The sequence below is a fragment of the Plasmodium fragile genome, assembly GCF_000956335.1.
Source record: "Plasmodium fragile strain nilgiri unplaced genomic scaffold supercont1.12, whole genome shotgun sequence".
NCBI lineage: Eukaryota > Apicomplexa > Aconoidasida > Haemosporida > Plasmodiidae > Plasmodium > Plasmodium fragile.
The window spans coordinates 200,526-222,018 of record NW_012192592.1 but is presented as its reverse complement, the minus strand read 5'-3'; the positions used below and the strand labels follow the sequence as shown (position 1 = coordinate 222,018).

The 21,493-nt window shown below is 42.8% G+C and overlaps 7 protein-coding genes across 7 annotated transcripts; 4 read left to right on the top strand and 3 right to left on the bottom strand.

The window, feature by feature from the left end:
- Positions 1-109: 109 nt before the first annotated feature.
- Positions 110-892, bottom strand: AK88_01415 (uncharacterized protein; the record flags this gene model as incomplete). The annotated part of the gene is made up of 1 exon (XM_012479050.1): positions 110-892. The coding sequence occupies one exon, from the start codon at positions 890-892 to the stop codon at positions 110-112; it is 783 nt and encodes a 260-aa protein (XP_012334473.1).
- Positions 893-3,267: 2,375 nt separating this feature from the next.
- Positions 3,268-9,341, top strand: AK88_01414 (uncharacterized protein; the record flags this gene model as incomplete). The annotated part of the gene is made up of 7 exons (XM_012479049.1): positions 3,268-3,327; positions 3,502-3,576; positions 3,918-4,108; positions 4,263-4,542; positions 4,645-4,693; positions 4,820-4,962; positions 5,094-9,341. 7 exons carry the CDS (start codon positions 3,268-3,270, stop codon positions 9,339-9,341), a joined length of 5,046 nt encoding a protein of 1,681 aa, XP_012334472.1.
- Positions 9,342-10,347: 1,006 nt separating this feature from the next.
- AK88_01413 (uncharacterized protein) lies at positions 10,348-12,026 on the top strand (the record flags this gene model as incomplete). The annotated part of the gene is made up of 2 exons (XM_012479048.1): positions 10,348-11,808; positions 11,952-12,026. 2 exons carry the CDS (start codon positions 10,348-10,350, stop codon positions 12,024-12,026), a joined length of 1,536 nt encoding a protein of 511 aa, XP_012334471.1.
- Positions 12,027-12,124: 98 nt separating this feature from the next.
- On the top strand, positions 12,125-12,601 carry AK88_01412 (uncharacterized protein; the record flags this gene model as incomplete). The annotated part of the gene is made up of 1 exon (XM_012479047.1): positions 12,125-12,601. One exon carries the CDS (start codon positions 12,125-12,127, stop codon positions 12,599-12,601), a length of 477 nt encoding a protein of 158 aa, XP_012334470.1.
- Positions 12,602-13,182: 581 nt separating this feature from the next.
- AK88_01411 (Aur protein kinase) lies at positions 13,183-14,688 on the bottom strand (the record flags this gene model as incomplete). The annotated part of the gene is made up of 4 exons (XM_012479046.1): positions 13,183-13,966; positions 14,163-14,234; positions 14,338-14,432; positions 14,575-14,688. 4 exons carry the CDS (start codon positions 14,686-14,688, stop codon positions 13,183-13,185), a joined length of 1,065 nt encoding a protein of 354 aa, XP_012334469.1.
- A 977-nt stretch (positions 14,689-15,665) lies between these two features.
- AK88_01410 (uncharacterized protein) lies at positions 15,666-17,119 on the top strand (the record flags this gene model as incomplete). Its single annotated transcript, XM_012479045.1, has 6 exons — positions 15,666-15,842; positions 16,025-16,151; positions 16,254-16,351; positions 16,567-16,694; positions 16,850-16,910; positions 17,075-17,119. The coding sequence occupies 6 exons, from the start codon at positions 15,666-15,668 to the stop codon at positions 17,117-17,119; spliced, it is 636 nt and encodes a 211-aa protein (XP_012334468.1).
- An 805-nt stretch (positions 17,120-17,924) lies between these two features.
- On the bottom strand, positions 17,925-20,090 carry AK88_01409 (uncharacterized protein; the record flags this gene model as incomplete). Its single annotated transcript, XM_012479044.1, has 1 exon — positions 17,925-20,090. One exon carries the CDS (start codon positions 20,088-20,090, stop codon positions 17,925-17,927), a length of 2,166 nt encoding a protein of 721 aa, XP_012334467.1.
- Between the last annotated feature and the right edge of the window lie 1,403 nt (positions 20,091-21,493).

Below are 21,493 nucleotides of genomic sequence, written 5' to 3'. Positions count from 1 at the left end.
TACCCCCCATTGGAATAACTCCCTTTTGGGGCACCCCGGGTCCTCCGCGACCGCGGCTCGTTTTCTGATCTCCTGGGTCACCTCACCTTGCGGACGGTGACGTGTCCAATCACTGGAGCAACTTGGATGGGTCATAGGGGACTCCGTTCTCCAGTCTCTGCTTTGAGACGATTATTGGCTTCACGTTCAAACTCACGTTGTCGTACAGCTGGCCGTGCTCATCCAGCCCAGTGGCGTCTAGGTTTTTGTTTTGGGACCCAGCCAGGGACTCTAAGTACTCGTCTACCAAATAGTAGTTGTAATAGTACTTAAACTTGGAGTACTGATCCTTGGTGCTGTTAAGCCTGCAGGATTTTTTGGAGTCGTTTTTTCCAAAAAGGCAGTTTGTGCCCTGCTCAGATAGGTCGTCCTCCTGGTATTGATCCTCCTGGACATTTTCCCCCTCTTGCCTACGCCCCAACTGTTGCGAAATCTTCTTTTGACTATCAACCCAGTCATCCAGCACCTCATCTGGCAAGGTTATTTTCGTCGTACTTTCGTCCACTGGAAGTTTTATTTTACAAGTTTCTCTATACACTGGTTGCCATTCTACGTTCTGATGATCAGTAGGAAGGAATTCCTTTACACTCTTCTCACTTGGTTCCTTTCCTTGAATGCTTTTATTCGTTGTGAGTTTCGTTTTCTGCAAATCTCTTATGGTCTGATCATGCTTGCTGAAAAAGAGCTTTCTGATTTTGTCCCGGATGCTCGTCCCATTGCCTTGTTCCGTTTGTTGGTTTTCTGACCCGTTCCTGACACTCTGGTGCATCATGCTTCTGGCCCGATTTTTATAAATCACGGGTTTCTGAAATTGGGGACTCTCGTTCGTTGCTACCGTGGAGGAGTTATTCATTTTGCCTCTTTTTTTTAGTGTGCGATAAAAGTGAGAAGAAAATAGTTGTCACTTCAACAGTGGAAGGGGGGATTTATTCGTGGGTAGTAAATGAGTACACGCAGACACGCTCGGAAAGGTGTGTAGCGACGTGAACAAATGCGTCTGTTAACAATCGGGGGCAATCTAAACACGCTCAACTTGTTTATGCATTCGTTTATTGTCAAAAATTGTGCCTCACAGTTATTCGCGATATTCTTCTATGTAGAATTGTGATTTCTACGCGTTGCTATATGACGCTTTGATTTTATGAATGTATGAGAATTGCGAAACAAAGGGGAGTGAATGTACAAAAGTGTGTAGCTACGTGCGTCCATATTCTTTTCTGCACAGAGCGCACTCACTAATTTAAGCCTATTTTTTTTTTTTTTTTTTTTTAGTGAAATGGGGTAAATTGTTCAAGAATTACAAACCGTTGCTGAGACATTTCTGCAACAACAATTGGGAATCTCAACAAATTGACGAGAAACGCAGCCATAGAACAATAGAAGTTAAAGTAAATACAGTTACAACGGTTAACACGCACGAGGAGGCAAGCACGCAGTTACTAATGCTGTACATATAGTTGCACGTATAGTTATACGTTTGCATGTGGATGTGTATTAAAAATTAAAACGTTTTTCATCCTTATGCTAGGCAGCGCGAAAAACGTGCATATGTTGGACAAGGTTTGAAGAGAACTGCTACTGTCTTATTCGTTAAAAGTCCTTTTTTACTTATAAAGGAAAAGGCTCCTTGCTTGACGAGTTGGAAGTACGTTTTGGAAGTCTACGCCGTATGTGCACAACATGTGCAAAAAGGGAAAATAAATACCCGCACGGATGTATGCATATTTTTTTTTTTTTTTTTTTTTTTTTTTTTGTGAACAGCTAATTTACAACGGCACAAAGCAGACGGTTGCAGCGCGCCGATAGCTGTTTAAAGACAAAAAAATATGACCACTTCAGGTACATGTTAGCTACGAATAGGTATGAAAATTAAAAAAAAAAAAAAAAATGTTTTTTTTTTATGAACAAATTCGAATAGTTGTTCAGGTAAAATATAAACCAAACTGTTTTGTAGCTAGTTATATCTATGATCAATTAGCTACATAAAAAAAAAAAAAAAAACAGTTGCACACACTTTCGTCTGTTTTCTCACTATAGAACAGTAAACAATGCATTGACAAATTTTTGCATGTGTGTGTATATCAAATTGGGGTACTGGCACAGACCCCCCGTATTACCAGCCCTTTCTTTTTTTATTTATAATTTCTCTTCGATCGCTACCACGTGAAATGCAAAAGTGGGGAACACATATACCTTTGAGCATTGTTGCAAAGTGGCCTGGAATTGGAGGCGTTTCCAAAATGAGAACTTTTGCGTGAACTTATTTCTTGTATTTTTTAAGAATGCTTCAAAATGGTATTGAAGACATGAGAGCGACGAGTTTGTCATTTTGCCAATTCAGCGAAGAGGTTGACCATGGCGTCGCTGCAATTGATGCTGAGTAGACCACCTAAGACGTGCACAGCCGAGTACAATTTCTTTAAAACGTGAAGAATGCGACGAGGATATTGGAGTGCCGTAATGTACACATGTGTATGCATGTGTTTCCGCTTATCCATTTTGCATGGTGTAACGGTATGGGCCTTTTTAAGAGGAACCCCGCAATTGACAATTACGTTACTGCGAAACCCGCATCCATATCGCATGAGGCCACGCTACAGCTAACGAGTAATGGGCATGCAGTATAGTTAAAAATGGCATACATGCGCTGTGGATGAAAAGCCCGAGAAACACACCATTTGATACTTGCAGTTAAGAGGAACTCCTCTTTTAACAAATTTTCTTGCCAAAATTGGAGAGACGTAGGGGAAAACAAAAATTGTCTTTATTTTATTTTTTTTTTTAATGCATAATTTTTTAACAAATTGGCGAAACAAGATTTCCATGTGGACAGCATCGCTGTTCAGCACACTCGAAGATGGGATAAGCCTTTTCCTTTAAAATATAAATTGCACTTTTTATTTTATTTTCCTGCGCAGGTAAAGGTTCTGCGCATCATTTGTTGGTACGCTTTGTACGTAAAAATAAATTCCGGGGAATGTCTAAAATACCTTTAAGCCCTTTTTTCATTGTAAGAAAAAAAAAAAAAAAAAAAGGAGCAAAATTAAATGGCCGTTATTCATTTATTTGTAATCCTTTTGCTTATACTAATGAGCATCAGAAGGAACTGTATTAAGCAAGATTATTCAAAAGGAGAACTCACCTTTTTTTTTTTTGTGTACTATGCCTGGTGTAATGACAGTACCTTCACACGCATTTCTCCACTTGTGTCTGTATTCGCGCTGAATCATGATGAAAGACGAAAGATGTATTTTTATCATATTTCCGGACGTTACCAACAATTTTAAAGTAACAAATGGGAGAGGTCGTTATGAACCGCACTAGCGCAGTTTTATGAAATGAGTGACGCGGGGGTGAAAAATGGATGAGTTCACAGCAGACCAGTGTGGACATGCATATGCATACGTACATCTGCACATGCGCAGATGTTGAAACACATACCGATCGTTCGCGCTGACACAGGATGAAGAGGTTCTGGAAAAACTAGAAGAAAAAAACTTTATCATTTTAAAAAGGAAGAAAGTGCACTTGACAGAAGTAAACAAGCACGAAACAGTTAATCATGGCGCTTTGGCGCGTAGGCATTCGTTATGCAGTCAAACGCATTGAGAATAGACAAAATGCGCAAAAGGGATCCAAAGATGGAGAGACTAGTACGCACAAGTTGTCCCACAGTTGAGCACACGAGATTGAGACATACTGGGAGATACTACTAACGATAGTGGACAAAGGAACAAGCGCATCTTTGGCGTTTCGCGTATTAAACAGATGGCAGGTGTTTTTGGGCGGACCCATTTGACTGCAATGCATTTTGTCATTTTACCATTTTATCATTTTTTTTTTTTTTTATTATTTCCCCCTTTTTCGTTCCCGCGAAGAATGAAATAAAAGAAATAATAAACGACAAGCCTGAGCAGTACAGCAGTATAAGCGAGTTTTACGCGTACGTGGAAAGCGGGCTGTCAGTCATTTCCTTGGTAGAACACATCGAAGGCAACACGGCGGAAAAGTTGAATTCGCTAGTTAAGAGCACATCTATCTTGATAAAGGATGAAAAATACTTCGAATGGTTATACATAGGAGCGTGTGAGGATGGAGTGTGTGCATAGACACGTGCATGTACATCTATTCACATGTTTAGGTGTGACCACGTTGACACCGCTCCACTCATGCGTCGCTCCTTTTTTTTTTGTTTCCTCCCTTTTGGACCCCTCTTCTGACAGCCTAGAATACCAGTGCAACTTAAAGTGCAGGAATGTCCCATTCTACTTCAGCAAAAATGACTGGTACTTTAGTAGAGACCTGAATTACTTCTTCCCCCCCCGGGACCACAATTTTTTGGAAAGAACTTTGATAATATTAAAGCCGGACGTGATAGATCAGAACAAGATAGGTGACATAGTTAATGACATTTTGAATTTTGGTTTGTTGATCGTCGCAGTGAAGAGGGGCATTTTATCTGCGGAGCGGGCGCGCAGTCTGTACGAGGGGTCGGCAGGGAAGGTACGTAGATATATGCTTCGCAGAAGGGTGTCTTATCGGCACGTTAGAGCGTCTCGGCATTGTTATTTTTGTATTTTCCCCCCCCCCCCCCCTTCCCAATAGCCTTACTATGATGCCTTGATAGAATTTATGACATCTGCGAAGGGAATAGGTTAGACGGACGGGATAGAAATAAAAGTTGAGCGATTCTGGAACAAATGGGCGCGCGTCAAAAGATGCATATGTGTGACTATACCCCGGTTTGCATCTCTCATTTGTGCTTCCTTTCCCTTTTCAGTGTGCCTAATTGTTGAGGGGAAGAACTGTATAAGGCTGGCGAAGATTTTGTGTGGCCCCTGCTCTTCTATGGTTCCCTTTGAAGACATGCCGAGTGCGTGTTTGAAGAAGAAGTATGGAACTTGTGCGATGCGGAATGCTGTGGTAGGTGTTGTTGTGTGGTCGGGGGAGGACACAAATGGAAAAAGAGGTCCATGCGTTTAAATATGTACACCGAGATGGGGGACGCATGTGTTCCTCACGAAGTATATATATATTTTTTTTCTCCGTTGCAGCACACCCCCAGTGAGGACAACATAGACAGAGAGATAAACCTCTTTTTTGGTGAAGAAAATTTTTGCACCGAAAATGGCATTTTGCTAATAAGAAGAGGTGCACTAAGTGGAGAGGACTTAAACCATCTGCGAGATTATTTGCATGATTATGGATTCAACGTGTTGGAGGAGAAAATTGTATCGATTGACGAAGATAGTTTGAGAAACATAATTGAAGAACCCGGAATGGTAGTGCCCAGTGTAGGATCACAGACGCAATACATAATCATCACCCTTTCGAGAGTGAACTGCATCACATGTCTTCATTACCTAATGGGAGGGAAGAGCGTCAAGGACTCCAAATTGAAAAGGCCAAACAGTATGAGAAGCATGTTCAGCCTTGAAAACAATGACTTAATATTTGTGAAGGATAAAAAAAAAATGAATAACCTCATTAGACAGTACTTTCTCTTCGAAAAATATAACGACTCAATTACAGTCGACATGGTAAAGAATTTTTTGTATTGCAAAAATGTTACTTATTATGACAAGGAAGAGGAAAATATTAAATTGAGGGAGGTCCTTCTGGAATGCTTTACCAAAATGTGTGAATCAAAACCGAGTGAAGAGGCAGCCATAATGTGGCTCAGCGAGTGGTTTAGGAAGAAAAAGGAAGATATTTTGGTCGACGTAAAGAAGAAGGAAGAAGAGGGCGGGACAAAAATGGGACATGTGCACCCGCTTGGGGGGAAGGACAAAGCTGGAGTAGCTGACGCAACGGAGGGGGAGAAAGTGAAACAAAGCAGTAATAGTAGTGGTAATCCCGTAGGTAGCGGACGTGGCAATGCAGGTGGAGTAACCAAACGGGAGGATCCTAACCAAATCAGCATCTTTCACAAAACACCCAAGGGAAACAAAAAAATTATCATCGTACCGGACATTCACGACGGGGGGAAGAAGAATACCCCGATTAGCGAAGATAATGATGAGACTAGGTTAAACCTTATAAAGCATTTGGAGAGACTAGGTTACATTAATTTAAGTTTTAGTGACCTGTGCATGAAGGAGGAGAAGAAGAAATCCTTGCTGGGGAAAAAAATAGAGTACACGAAAAAGAAGTACAGCATGTTGACGGTAGATTTGGTAAAGCGAATTTTGAAGGAGAATCTGGACAGGAATAGGTCCTACAGTAGCTACGTGTTGACTGGTTTTTATGGTGTCATTGATTTGGTTTACTTGACACGAGAGGATATAATCCCCACAGCGTTTTGCTTGCTGGTTGTGAAGGAGGGTGGAAATGTGCAAAGCGGAGAGATGGGTAACGAAAATGTGCAAAGTGGCGAGATGGGTAGTAGTGCACAACTAGACTCGTTCCTCTCGCTCCTGCATGGAGGCGGGAAGCACCTCATAGAGCACTTCCTAAATAAGGGGAAAATACTGATCTACCGACAGGGGAAAAATTTCTTCGACAATTTTATTCAAAATTTGGAAATAGAGATAGTGGTCCTTTTGGGAGTGAACTTGAATCACCTGAAGAGTGAAATAAAATTTTTGGTGGAGTGTTACAACTACCTTTTCCTTGACCATGTTAAGTTGTTTAACGAGGATAGGAGGAAGAAACAAGGGCAGGTATTATGTGAGGACGGACTGGATTACCCTTCTTGTGCTCCCTCCGATAGGCTACTCTCCTTCCTCATTGAAAGATTGAACATTCTAAAGGATAAGGATTACCGAAGATTTATCCTGTGCAATTTTCCCCTTAGTATGCAGCAGGTGGAAGTGATAAAAGGAAAGACAAATGCAAAGGTGGTGGTGTTTCATTTTAATTGCAGAGTGGGTGATAATGCGGTTCATTTGGAGTGCAAGGAGACGCAACAGGGGTTGCTTCAACTGGGGAAGAACAGAAATGGAGGAAGAGACAACAAGGCTGCTCACTACAAGGTGGACAATTCTTTCGTCCTAGGGGATGCTTCCCAAATGAGTAAAGGGGTGACAGTACATCAATTTGATATGAACAATAAGGCAGAGAAGCTGTCCTCAGGTGTGCACCATCTGTTTGATCTGATAAGTGTAGCAAAAAGGAGTGTCATTCTCATTTCTAACCTAACTTTAAAGAGTGTTGATTTTATTGGCCTATACCTGCAGTATGAATATCCTCGCGTTGTCTTTTGTGACTTGAACTTTATGAGTGAAGGGGAAGGGATTAGGGATTATCCCAACTCCATGCAGCGTCTCATTGACGACATGTTTGAGGAAAATAACATGACTGGCAAAAATCAGGAGAGAGTAAATCAAATAATAAGAAAAATGAACAACTTTGTTTCTCGGTTAAACGCCAGCTATTTTGTATTTGGGGGCTTTCCTAGCGATTTAGGAGTAGAGGACTTTCGAAAGTTGGAGCTATTTTTCGACATCAAGCTGTGCATATTGGTTGTACCGGCAGGGGGTGCTTCTGAGGAGGGAAGCGGGTGTGACAAGGGTGAGCAGAAGCCCAGCCACGGTGACCTACTTCCCCCGCTTGACTTGTTCGACGCCGCATCTGCACAAGTATCCCCCCTGGCGGGTACGGTTCTCTGGTTCGCCAGTAGGGGGAGTCTCCTAACAGTGGAGGTAGGTTCGTCACCGGTGAGGGGAGTGGTACAGGTGGAGAGCAACAATGGTGGTGGTGAAGGGGATGAGAAGGATACCAATAGTGGACATTGCTCAGGGGAGAAGCTTCCCCCCACTGATAACCCCGCGGAGGGCGCCCAAGAAGATAACCAACTAGAGGATGAAGAAAAAAAAAAAATTTTGAAAAAAATCGAGGACAGAATTAGACCCAACCTGATTTGCTACCACGCCCCAGACAACTATGATGTGAGGGAGTTTGTAAAAAGGAAAGTCGTAGAAGACTCCAATGGGGGTTCATTTCACTGTTTGTTTTGTGAAGACGTGTTAAGGGAGTTACCTTCCATCCTTGAAGAAAAATCGGAAGGGTATGTAAAAAAGCTAGCTGATAGTGTAAAAGGAGAAAAGGAAAAAACGATCAGAGAAATTTATGTGACGTACTTGGAGGGGGTTGTGAAACATTCAAGCAAATATCTATTTGCAAATGTTGTGTTGTGTGATGTGCCCTTGTGGACGGTTGGTGAGAATGGCAGTTGTGTCGATGCATTTGGTCGCTTCACAAATTTTAAGAAAGTCATTCAGCTTGTTCACAGTGTGCAGGGGGATAACTTGTTCCGGGGTGACTGCAGCGGGGTCCATGGAGGGAACACTTGTGCGGCGCTAAATGACGACCGGGTGTATGGAGTCGATGCGCCTGGGGGTAGCAATCCTTTGGGGTCTTACCCCGAGGGGGCGGAGATGGAGGGTGATAATGACGACGCGGGAAGCAATAATGACGAGGTGGGCAAAGTTGATAAGGAAGCGGGCAAGGTTGATAACGAGGTGGGTGAGGTTGATGACAAGGTAGGCAAGACCGATGAGGAAGAGATGAACAGCAAGGGCAAACCGAAGGGCAGGTCAAAGCGCGAGGACAAGCTGCTCAAGTATAACCAAGCGGCGAGAGACCTGCGGCACGTTATATCCAAGGAACACCCTGACGTTGAAGTGACGACCATCTATGTGAACAAGGACATGCCTCGAAATGCAGACAGTTTATTCTGCCCACAAATCATTATCCTGTTCATTCCTCAAAACGAAAAGCTTCAGATGCTTCTATCATCTCTTCTATGTTTTCATTTAAAAAATTTTTCCTCCATCAATATGGCGCAGCTGGTGCGTGAAGAAATGGTGAAGGAGGGTATAAGACAAGGGGTTGCTCGTTTTAAGGCGGAGAAGCTAGAAAATGGCGGAGTGAGAGGTGGGCGTCACAGCAATGGGAACAGCGACAGTTGCAGTGACGAGAAGTGTATCGTCGACAGAGCTTTCGCGTCCCTTCTTGGTCAAATAAAACGGGCAGACAAAAACGTATTAGTGACTGGTTTCCCCATTGTTCAGAACACGTACAGCACGAGTGATTATTTCGAGCAGTTTCGTTTTCTCAAGGCTTTCACAATTGGTGGGATGATCTGTCTCTCGTTTGATGAAATATATTTGCACACTTTGGTGGACGATGCCATGCCCGATGGGGCGTACGCTGCCAAGTACGACGAAGTGACGCACATGATAAAGCTGGAGTTCGGGTTGAAAGGCACGCAGAAGCATAAATTGTATTTTTCCAAAATAGCTAGCAAGGAAGATTTACAGCGTGCAGTTGGAGAGATTACGGAAGTTTTTTCTTGTTGATTTGGGGATGCCATTTTTTTTTGCTGCTATTTTTTCTTTGTCTTTAGCGAATGCCAATTTGGAGGCATACTTGTGGGTATATTTCTCAGCCTCATTCTGGGGCCACGCGGTTGCACATAGGTTGTATGGCCGCGAAATCCTTTTTTTTTTATTGGCGCTCCTCTGGGGCAGATTTTTGTGCTTCCCCTTCCCCCCACCCTGCTGCTGCCATGTTAGCTGCGGCTATAAGGGGTGTCAACAAATTGCCTCCCACCAAAACAGGGAACATTAAAAAAGAGGTGTTAATAAGTCACTAAGGGGAAGTAGAAACTGCATTGTGCGAAAGGGCCTCCCCATCCTACACCTGCTATTTGGAAGTATTCCTCAGGCATTTCGAGGGTTTTTCCCCTGACCGTTTCACTTTTGTTCGTCCATTTCGCCTACCCTCTTTTCCCCTTTTGTTCTGTGTGGCTAACTCTTCCCTTAGCCGCACGCGCGACTGCGCAAGGTAACATCAATACCCAAACAGTACAGCACGCGGCAAATATTGCCTCAAAAAAAAAGACATTTTTTGGGGGGTGTTCCTATTCCCTCTCTCTTTCGATAAACATTTTTTTAGTAAGCAATTTTGATTGTGACGACTGCATGGGGTTGAAATATTGTTAGGTCATGAGCTTGTGAGCAATTAGGCCATTTTATTTTTTCCTTTTTTTTTGTACTTGCTCCCCATTTTGGGAATTCTTCGTTTGGGGCTTTGATTGACTCGTTGGACGGGCACACATTCGGGTTGGTGGCTCTTTTTTTTTTTTTTTTTTTTTTTTTTTGCGTATGAGTGCTTCTTCCATGCGAAGTGGATGAGATGAGGAGAATAACCTCTCATGGGGAATGGCCCGCTTAGGCGACGAAGAGAGGGTAGCTTGACCCGCATAAAGATTAGCGCGCATCGGGGAGGCTTTTCTCTCTGCGCTGCACTGGTGTGTTTCACCCGTTTGGCGGTTCACCCGTTTTTGATGCTCCCCTTCTGCAAATGAAGGAACCAAAGTACTTCACCATCTACGAGGACTTCTTCAAAGATGCGAAGACCTTTCTGAACACAGCCGTTGAGACGAAGAACAGCATTTTCGATGTGAGCAGTAGTGGGGAGTCGAGTTCAGGACAGGAAAATGATGGTGGGACGGAGGGCCCAGGTAAGGAGAAGCACATTGACTTTTACCTGAATGACCAGAGTAATAAGGTAGTATGGCACAAGGACAGCAGCAATGAGGGTAAAACCCCGGTGAAGAGCGCAAGTAGGATGGGTACAAACCGAATCCACCAGAATGCGGAAGTGGACGCGTACAAAAACAACCAGTGCTTCTCCAGCATGCACCACGGTGCGTCAAAAATCCTGCTGTGCTACCACAACACGCACACCATGTGTCTGTCGTACAAACCATATAACGAAAATGTGTGTCACGACTCAGCGAACGTGAATTATTCAATTTCTATTTTTAAGAAGAGGGTACCCAATTTTGATGTGGAGGAAGAGAAGTATGACTTTGATGAAGCAGAGGAGGATAATCGAGTTGTGCGGTTTTTGAAGAGATGGGCATTTTGGCGTTACGGAGAGAAGGACAGAAAGTTTCTTTTAATAAATGAGGAAAGAAGGCAACTGAGGGGTGGCGAACATGTAGGGAGCAACTTTCACGCGGAGGATGCATTGAGGACAGGAAAGGATATACGCAGAGGGATGGAAAAAGAGTTGAACATGTATAATAAAAAGTCCATGGTGATAGAACCCAATAGAAATTTCACCACTATAAAGGAAAGGGGAGAACGTGGAGATAATACTACGGAGAAAATGAAAAAGAAGAGTTTGATTTTGCACGAAATGAAGAGGAAAAAAAAAGAAAGGAAGAAAGGCATATCATATGAACATTTGTTAACTCCAAGTAAGCATGAGTATGATGCGTTTTGTTTATTTAATCCTCGTTTTAAGCAAGGAAAGCATCACACAGTGATGTGTCTGCAAGGGTATAATGTGTCTGTGATTCCTTTTGTGAAGGCCAAAAAGCTCAAGGAAGAAGTGAATGGTTTATTTAGTGAAATAAATCCTTGGATCCATAAATCCCTCACATTATCTAAGTTGCGAAATTTAAAAATTGATCTTTTTAATTTCATTTCTAACATTCCTCAAATAGACATTTCTACCATCTGCTGCGCGTGGGTCTTTTTTGAACGACTGGTCATTAAGGGCTACGTCCATAAGTCCAATCGGAAGCTCTACGCAGCTACTTGTCTCATTTTGTCTCTCAAATTTTACCAGCATGATGACATGCAGATTTTGGAGAAGCTGCTTTTTTATATTCAAAAGTTAGACAAGAAGGAGAACTTAACGCCTTCGCTCATTTTCTCTGTGGAGTTTTTGGTTTATCGCCTCCTGGACTTTTCGCTACAGCACACGTATGAGCATATTCGCCCGCACATTTATCAATATTTGGAGTCCAAGGTGAGCGCGTCGTCACTTCATCGGCGTGGCATGTCAGCGCGGCATTTACCGCGCCATGTGCGCACCTTTTATCGCCATTTCCGCGCATTATGCGTGTGTCCCATCGCGACATTTTTCCCCCATTGCGCCATTTCCCCACTCAGGAGCTCAAGTTCGAGGACGTCTATGGCATTTCGGAAGAGGTCTACCTTTGCTCGAATTACCCCAGCGAGGCTTGAGTGCCACAGCGTAGTGCCTCAGGTGGAGGTAAACCAGCTTTAGTTATACCGCACGCGAGACTGCTTTTTTTATCCCCCCCCTGGAGACGCTTCCCAAAATGGAGGAACAGCAGCGAGGGGGGAAAAAAAACGAAAGCAGTTACAAGTTCCTAAACGCGGACGAAATAAATAACCTGGAGTACATTTTCAAAAAAATGAAGAAGAACGAAAATGAAGGCGTCACGATTCAGAATGTGCAAAAATTTTTGCACGAAAATCATAACAAGGACATTTCCGACGACCTGTTAGACTTTTTTCACATGTATGGCAGCACCATCAGTTTGGAGGACTTCCTCTCATCCCTCAATTGTGATATTAACAAATTCAAGTCGAAGGAAAAAATGAAAAATTTGTTTGACTTGCTGGATATTTCCAAAAGGGGATACATATCGACTAGGGGCTTCATCCAGGCGGCCAAAGAATTTGAAAATGAATTCAGTGAGGAAACTCTCAGGAGCATTTTTAACATCATGGACCTAAACAACAACGACAGGATGCACTTTGACGAGTTTAAAAATGCCATATCGAATATGTAAGTCGGGGAAGGGCAGAGAAGAGGTTATATGTACCAGCACACATAAAGGGGGGCGGAAATGTAGGCCAAGTGTAGGCGTTGTTTAACAGCGGCCATTTCTCAGTGCTGCGTATTATTCCCCCGTTTTTTAAACATGTTCACATATGGGCGTTTGCTCGTATGTTTACCTGCGCATTTATGATCCTTTTTTTTTTCTCTCTTATTATTTTTTTTGCCGTATTTTTCCTCCGTGCCATGCACCCCCACAGACAGACTTTTTAACCCCCCGTTTTTTTTTTTAAATAAAAAAATGTGTTTGCCTTTTTGGCAAGAATAAGTTTCTCCTTTTTTGCAAAAAGTGTTAGCGGTGGAGATATATTCGCTCGTGTGGGCAGAACGCATCCCCGCGGATCTCCCCCAGGTGTAGTAACGCGCAGGGTGTGTGTAGGGGGGAAGCATTACGGAAAAGGGAGACCCCAAGATTAGCCGCTCCACGGCGCACGAAAAAAAAAAAAAATAAAAAAAAAAACAAAACAAAACAAATCAAACTTCCAACTGAAAAAAGGGGCAGGCACTTTATACCCCATCTGTGTGCCGCTTAGTCTACCCCTTATTGTGAAACCATATGGGTGTGAGGAAGGAGCCGTCCTGCTCATTAAACCCTTTGTGACTCAACTTGGGTCCCTGCTTGCCCCTGGGTTGTGTAGCATACGATTTGATGCAAGGCCTACTCTTGTTATGAACAAAAATGAAGGGATGTTGAATTAGGGATTCTGCTGTTGGTCTCTTTTTGGGGTTTTTATCTAAACACAAATTTAGAAAGTCCTTAAATTCTGGAGACAATTTTTCAATCAAGTCCTGTTTTACTTTTTCACAAAACAATTGACTCCAATGATAATCCTGAATCCTGTTCATGATTACTGTTTCTCTTTCTTCATTGGTGGATCCAAATGGTGGTCTGCCAAATTTAAGTTCAAATGCTAATATACCTAAAGTCCAAATATCTGTCTTCTGATCAAATTCTCCAAAGTTCTGTTTTTTTTTTTGGTGCCTTGCACATTGTTCAGGTGACCAATAATCATGGGTCCCTCTGTAATGAGATATTCCTTTCTTCTTATGCTTCGATCCTATGTGTGCTGATAAACCAAAATCAGCAAGTTTGCATTTCTCTTCATGATTGACTAATACATTTTCCGGCTTCAAATCTAGGTGAGCGATTCTTTTATCGTGGCATGTCCTTATTGCCCATATAATTTCGAACAGCATCTCTGCAACCTTTTTTTCCGGGAACGGGCCATGTTCGTTCAGGTACGTGAACAGGTCTCCGTTAGAGCAGTACTCCATCACGAAGAAGACATGGCTGGCGGTGTGGAACCACGTGTACATGCTGTAGAAGAAGAGCAGAAGCGTATACAAAATTAAGGGGGGGGAAGACGGAAATCATAAATATAATAACCACCCCTCTACCACCAATATGTGCACAACACAATTAAGTGCACACAAAAAAGGGGGCGACTGAACCACTCATTATGCCGTAATTATTGCACCACGTTTGTATACGTTTTTTTTCCTCCATCCATTACCATGCTATGTGAGGGTGTTTCAAATGCGCCTGCAATTCTATCTCTTTTCTCAACAGGGCTTCCTGTGTGCTCCTTAAGCGGGAAACAAGGGAAAAGGGAAAAGGAAAAAGTGATAAAAAAAAGGGCAAACATGATCAGTGCACGCGTAGAGAGATGCGCTTGGCTCTTTTGTTACTTCACCAAGTGCGATTTCGATATGCATTTCAGGACGCAAATGAAATTGGTCCTCCTTTCGCAGGCTAGGAATACGCTTCCGTGGGCTCCGTCTCCCTGAGAGGGTGAGGGGCAAAACAATCGCGTACGGGTGAGAAGCGGTGTGTATGGGAGACGGTGCTAATGTAGTAGGTCCGTTGTGTTGTGCTTCTACACAACGGTATCGTGTCTCCTTTGCCTCTCCTCTCATGTGCTTTACCAAAAACCCTGCGATATCGAAATCCTTTAAGCTGAAGGTGAAGGAATGCAGGCTGCTCTTCAAGGCCATGTCCCTGCATGTGGCCTTGATTGGACTGCTAACTGACTCGTTCATATTTCTGTGCAATGGGGTAGGTAATTATGGTGGGCACAAAACGCCCATACGCGCATTATTCATGCGTGGTCGATGGGAAGAGCGGCTACCAAATGAACAGGTGCACACACGTTTAGGTAATTATTTGCATCCTGTGTGGTCCTGTACACGTTCTACTTCTTCGTCCAACACGCAAGCTCGATGCTGCAGACTCAAGACAGGCACTTCGTATCACGTGAATTAGGAAAAAAACATGGACTAGTGGAGAATTTCTCTGTGTGGTGGTTTATACACACATCAGAAAATCCCCTTAAGTCTACATTCGGGTGGGTCACTAGGAAGAGGAAGGTGATCGCCAAATGGACGCACGCACGCTGTATGGAGCGGTTAACCCACCGGATGAATGGGCACTTAGCCTGTTAGCATATTAGTTAAGTGCGCAATAAAAATAAGCTAATTTCACATTATTGCTATACTGGGGAGGGTGGGGAAAAATAAAACATTAAACTCGTTCACATGTATTTCTTTTCACTCCGCTTGCGTCATCATTAAAGAAAAAAAAAAAAAAAAAAAAAAAAATGGGGGAAAAAAAAAAAAAAAAAAAAAAAAAAAAACGCAACAGTTAGGATGCACATATGACAGTTATACATACCCCCTATGCATATGCAGCAAAATGAACGTAAAATGTGACTCCCTTGGAATTTTATTTCTCACTTGTTCCCCCCTTTAACGTAAAGCTTAAGTTATCCTGTTTACCCGTTTGTGAAGAACACCTGCGACAGAGCGGTGAGTCTTCCCAAGGGGCGCACATTTGGGGAGACCCCGCCTGCCGTCGTGCGAACGGAGTTGGCTGAAAAATCTGTCGATGAGAACTCGGCCAGGCAATCAATTACTTGGGAAGTCACTGAGCAAGGCAGCAAACTGAAGAGCCATGTAAACCACCAATAACACCCACCCATGTTACTAGTTTCTCTGCTCCTCCCACGTGTACCGCCCAAATGATACCCACACCAGTTTCGAAGAAGATAAGGAGCAGGCTGAGTTTGTCGATCCATAAGAAGCCCCACTTTTTGTTTCGCCAAAATGTACTACTGGACAAAGGGGAAAAATGGGAGCCCAAGTTAAGGAAGGGTCACCCTGAATTCGCCAAGCAGTTTGACATACTAAACCGGCAGGTAGGCCAAAAAGGAGAGCAGCAGAAATGGGCATTTTTGTGTGCAAAATAATACGTGTGTTGTTTTGTGTGTGTTAGGGAGGGGAGCCTCGAGGACTTCCAACACACATACCTATTCCCATGTGCATTTCCTGTCACCACGGTGTGTCCATGTATGTGTCCTTTTTCCCCCACCCCGTACAGGTCACCGGCTTCCGCAAGTACAAACCGCCCGTAGTGAAAAAAGAAGAAACGAAAAGGAACTACGACATAACGAACTTTCACGAAGTGAAGTCCAAATTCAGGTTTGACATAAATGGTTTCTTCGAAGGTTAGTTGAGGAGGGGCGTGTGCCACATGGAAGCCGCTCGGCACCACGCTGCAACATTACACTACACCGCAACTTTGCACCACGCCGCTTCCCCCCCTGCAGACGATGGGAATGTGTTCTGCCAGGAGCTGTACAGAACTGCCAAGCGCATGTTCATAGTTGGCTGGATTAAGTGCAGGCGGAGATTTGCCATGGGCCACGTAAGCGGAGATGGAGGCGCAGACAAGACCAAACAACAAAATGCCCCTCCTTTTTTTTTGTGCATTTTGTTATGTACATTTTGTTATGTGCATTTTGTTATGTGCATTTTGTTATGTGCATTTTGTTATGTACATTGTGTTATGTATATATATTTTTTTTTTTCCTCCAATTGATTTTCATTCCATCGCGTTTTTTTCTCCTTCCCATCCCCCAGTTCCAAGGAGACTCGTATGCCATTTCCTATTTGAGGCACTGGTTCGACATGTACTCTTCCCAGACCAACAGAATTGATAAGTTGAGAATTTTCGACGAGAACCACGGAATAGCTAGCTATGATTATTAGTAAGAGGTGTTGTGCAATCGGGGCCACTGATCAGACGCTCTAATGTGTAATCGCCCCACGGATGATCGCCGTACTGACTGCCATCCACATATTAGCATACTTTTCCAACGTGCGTATAAACACACACCCCACTGTTTCACCAACCCCTGCGCAGCAACATCACGGTGGTGAAGGATTACAGAAGCCCAGCGAAGAAGAAAATGCACCTCATTCAGGTAACTCCTCAAAAATGGAAAAAAAAAAAAAATATATTCGTTACACACACATTGTGTGAACGGTGTGCCAATTTTTTTTTTTTTTTGGAGGCATATTATGTGAGATAGAAAAATATTGTTCACTCCACGTTGTATATATTTTCATTTGTTCATTTGCCCTTTAGAGTAAGGATTTTTTAAAAACGAAAGCGTTGTTCAAGTTGAAGTGAAGCGGATCGAAGTGGGGAGCGGCATTTGCGTCATCGCAGATCGCACATGTGTATGCCAATTGGGGGACGTAAACATTTTCACGCATTTACCATTTGAGTGCATTTTTTTTTTGTTCCCAAATGCATTTAAGTGAAACAGTTTCGCATGAATGGACATGTGCATACGATAATACATTTGAAAAGTTTTTTTCTGGTCCATGTGGATTACTTGTATGTCAATATTTTTTTTTTTTTTTTTTCCTCATTTGGGGAAAAAACAGCAAATTTGTCGCTCAAACTTGTTTTAACGCAATCTGTAAGACAATTCTGTGCAGAGGGCACATAGATGATATGCTTTCCCTGTGTCGTTCTGCACGGGTGCCGCGATAGGGTCAGAAAAAAAGAAGAAAAAAAAGAAAGGGGGCTTTCTCCCCCAAGCAACATATGCCCAATTTGGGATTGTAAACTTTGAAGACAACACGGGTTGGTGCAACCACGTATACATATAATAAGTTATACTAATTTGCGGTTAAAAAAGGATAAAAAAAATAATAAAAGTTAAAATGGGTAAAACAACCATTTGGTGAAACGATGACAACGTAGGATGTGATAGAGATTGTGGGGACGGGAACTGGGCGGGAGCGTGCGTCCAATTTTGCACATTTGTGTGGTTGACAAATTGAAAGCACGTTTTTACATAGGGGGTGACGCGGTAGCGAGGCGACACGGCTGCCACGGCGGATGGTACTGCGGACGCCAGTGCTACACCACTGCTACACCACTGCTACACCGCTGTTGTGTGCTAGCGCCCCCCTGTGGGCCCCGCTCAAAACCAGTCGAACTGAAAAATTTTGGCCTGGATCATAAGGATGGCAATGGAGTTTGCGAGGGGGGAACCCGTGATGGAGAGGATAAAGGTGTAGGAGGAGGAATCGTTGGTGTCGGTACAGATGGAGATGTTACAGCCTGACTTCTCAATAATTTCTTCAATTAAAGATTTTCCATTTTTATTCTGCGAGTCGAACGTTTCCAAGTACACATCGGGCATGTTCAGCTCGATAGTGTATGGTTGTGTGACTGATAAAATTTTTGGTAGGGAAGAAATGGGGAAGGATTTGTATAACTGTTGGAGGAACATTTTCTCTACCTTGTCTTTCATATCATTTGGGTTTTTAAGTGAGTTATTATAATTATTGTTCTGACTGTGCATGTTGTTGTCGTCGTAAGAGTGGTTTCCACCTGCACCATATCCGCTTCCATTAACGGCATGGGGAGAAGAACCCCTTCCTCCATAATGATTATTAGGGTTGGAGCCAGAAGAGTAATACCTGTCGTTATTCATATTTGTATGGTGATTGTTATGTCCTGGCTTTCCATGATTACCACCCACCCCGCTGCTACTATAACTATTGTTGTTTCCCTTTTTTACGCCACCATGCTTGCTGGTGTTTAAGCTGAATATGACGTCATTCAAAGGGATGAGTAATCCTTCCCTAGCGATAGCCGGATTTTCGTACTCTTCTAATTTTTGCAAAACTAAGATGGAGGCCAATATTTTAGCATCAGGAGAACCGCTAATCAAGACTAGTTTTTCATTTTCACTTTCTTTATTTTTAGCTACCTGTATTTGAGAACCCGACATATCTGTAATGTATTTTATAATGGAACCCTTTCTACCAATTAGGAAGCTAGCTGCCTTTCCAGGAACTAGCATACGCATTGGATGGTTGATATTTTTTTCTCTTTCTTCAATTTGTCTGACGATTAATTTGAGTGCATTAAATTTATTTTCCGCCGATCCAGATAGGGTTAAAATTCGATCACACGTTTTCACATTTTCAATATTATCCGGGGCATCCACAATTACTGCACCCGCTCCTGTAATAGTTCTAATTTCCTTTATGTGGCAGCCTGCCTTGCCGATTATCCAGGCGGTCGTTTCTACATCGAGAACAAAGCGAATCACACATGCGCTCGCTTCTTTTCCAAATTTGTGTAACAACAGATTCCTCTCTTTTGGAACTGAAAAATTATCATAATCGTCGCCGTTCATATATTCAAAGGAATTACTATTGTCATTTTTTTTCATGTTATATTTGACGTCATGATTAAAGTGATTGTGTGAAGAACCTCCGCCTTGATGGAAATGGCTATTGGGACCTCCTGCTGCTCCTCCTCCGCTGCCCCCGCCACCCATGCCCATGCCGCTTGAAGCATCGGGCAAAGCACCGCCACCACCACCCTGGGCAGACTTGACGGCACCATTTTTGGGAACCCCAGGAAATTCAGATATGGAAAGAATACCATTATCCACAATATCCTCTAGTAGGTCATAAATGATACTTATACAGTCAATAATTTTTGCAAAATTTTTGGCTTTAATAAAAATAGCCTTATCTTTAATTCCTGGAACATCATCCTTATGCACATTAATTTCACAGCCTGACTGTTCAGACAGAGAAGCAATTTTGGATCCCTTCTGTCCAATAATAATTGGTATAGATCTAGTAGGTACGATAATAACGATGGACTCTTTTCCATCCTCTTCCTGAAAATCCATAACCGTTTTTGATTTACCTAAAACCAATTCTAATGCTTTTTTTTTATTTTCCTTTTTTCCAAAAATGGTTAAAATTTTTTCCGACGGAGGTGGATGTACTACAACGTCAAATTCCTTTTGGCATTTTATGATCGCTCCACACGCCTTTTCAATTTCACGTACATTGCTTCCTGACTTACCAATAACAAACCCTATTGCCCTATTGGGGAGGAGAAGACAATATGGGATTCTCATTTCTGTGGTTGTGCCACTAGCACAGTATTTCATCATTATTTCATCTTTTTCATTTTCCTCATCCTTGCAACTTCCAAAAGACCTGTTGCTACTGGCGCTTCTATTTCGTGGCCTTTTAAATACACCTTCCGCATCGCTGGGGTTGCCTATTTCGCCTTCTTTGTTCATAAGTGGGTACGACCTCTTTTGCTTTATCATTTTGGATCTTTTTTAGGAAGATGCGCGTATGGGGCGAGATGACAGAACAGACACGCTGTGCCTCCTGTAGCAGAGGTGCCAAGTGGCGCGGACTAATTCCTAACAGAGAGCACTCGAGTGTGCGATTAACTTGTGGGCTACTTTTTCCTGGAGCGTGTGTGATTTTCCGTTTATACTTGCCGGGGGGTGGTCAAACACAAGAACGCAGGGATATAAAGAGACAGGACAGAAGAATGATCCACAGTTAGGCCCTCACAAACACGGGGTGCAATTGCTCCAAATTCGCCACTCACTTGCGCTAAACCACTTGTATGAATCCACACGGAGATTGCTTACACTTGAGTAGATGTCGACAGCTGTTTCGTTCCTGGAGTATATAACCCTACGAGCGCACGCTTTCGTCACGTGTGCCTTTTTTTTTTTTTTTTTTTTTCCTATACACGTGAAAATAATTCCTTTAACTTTGAAGATAAATTCCTTTACCCCATGCCAAAAAAAAAAAAAAAAATCCTTCAATCACGTGCAAAAAAAGTATGGAACGGCCTCGATGCAGTAACAGCGTGTGTGTGTTGTGTGTGTAGGGTTGTAAGAATTATGTAGACTCGATTAAAAGGGGAATGACTTGACGATGTGTATACGCAGGAGGAGAACGTATCATACCACGAGTTACTCTCACAGATGCGTTCGCAGCGATGTGACTGGCGTGGTTATATATGCTCGTCTCCTTTCCGTTCCGTTCCGTTCCGTTCCTTTTTTTTTTTTTTTTTTTTTTTTTTTCCTTGAAATGTGGCTAACCGGTGGCTCGGTGAAACTGGGCTACAACGAATGAGAAAACTGAGATGAGACGGGGGACATCAAAGCAGGGGAAACAAGCGAGAGGACGAAGTGGTGACAAAAAGGGGGGCTAAGCAAAGACGTAGTAATGACTAAATGACGACATACGAATGACTACATAATGGGAAGATTAACGAACGGAGGAAACAAAAACTCCCTAAATTAAACCCCTAACGTGTGGAAAATACTTAAGGATATTAGGAAAAAAAAAAAAATTATAATGTATACACATATGTAGACATTCATACGTACACAATTTGTCCGAGGGAGTGGTACGTACATTAAAAACCTCTAAGGGTACACGTAACCTTTTCGCATGACTTTTGCATGTGTGTGCAGAAGCGCGTGGAGCACGTGCGTGTGCCCTTCCTCAGCTTTTATTTTAATAAAATGTCGTGCGTACAATCGTGCAGTCAGGAAACTAACACACTTGTTCGCATGTAAAACGTAGACACTGCGCGTATGTACGTAAATTTCACTTTTGTTCATTCGATTAAACGCTAGAGGACTGAGACTTTACACCTCCTACGAGCGCACCAATCCTTTATCTGCTGTTTGTAACACCTTCA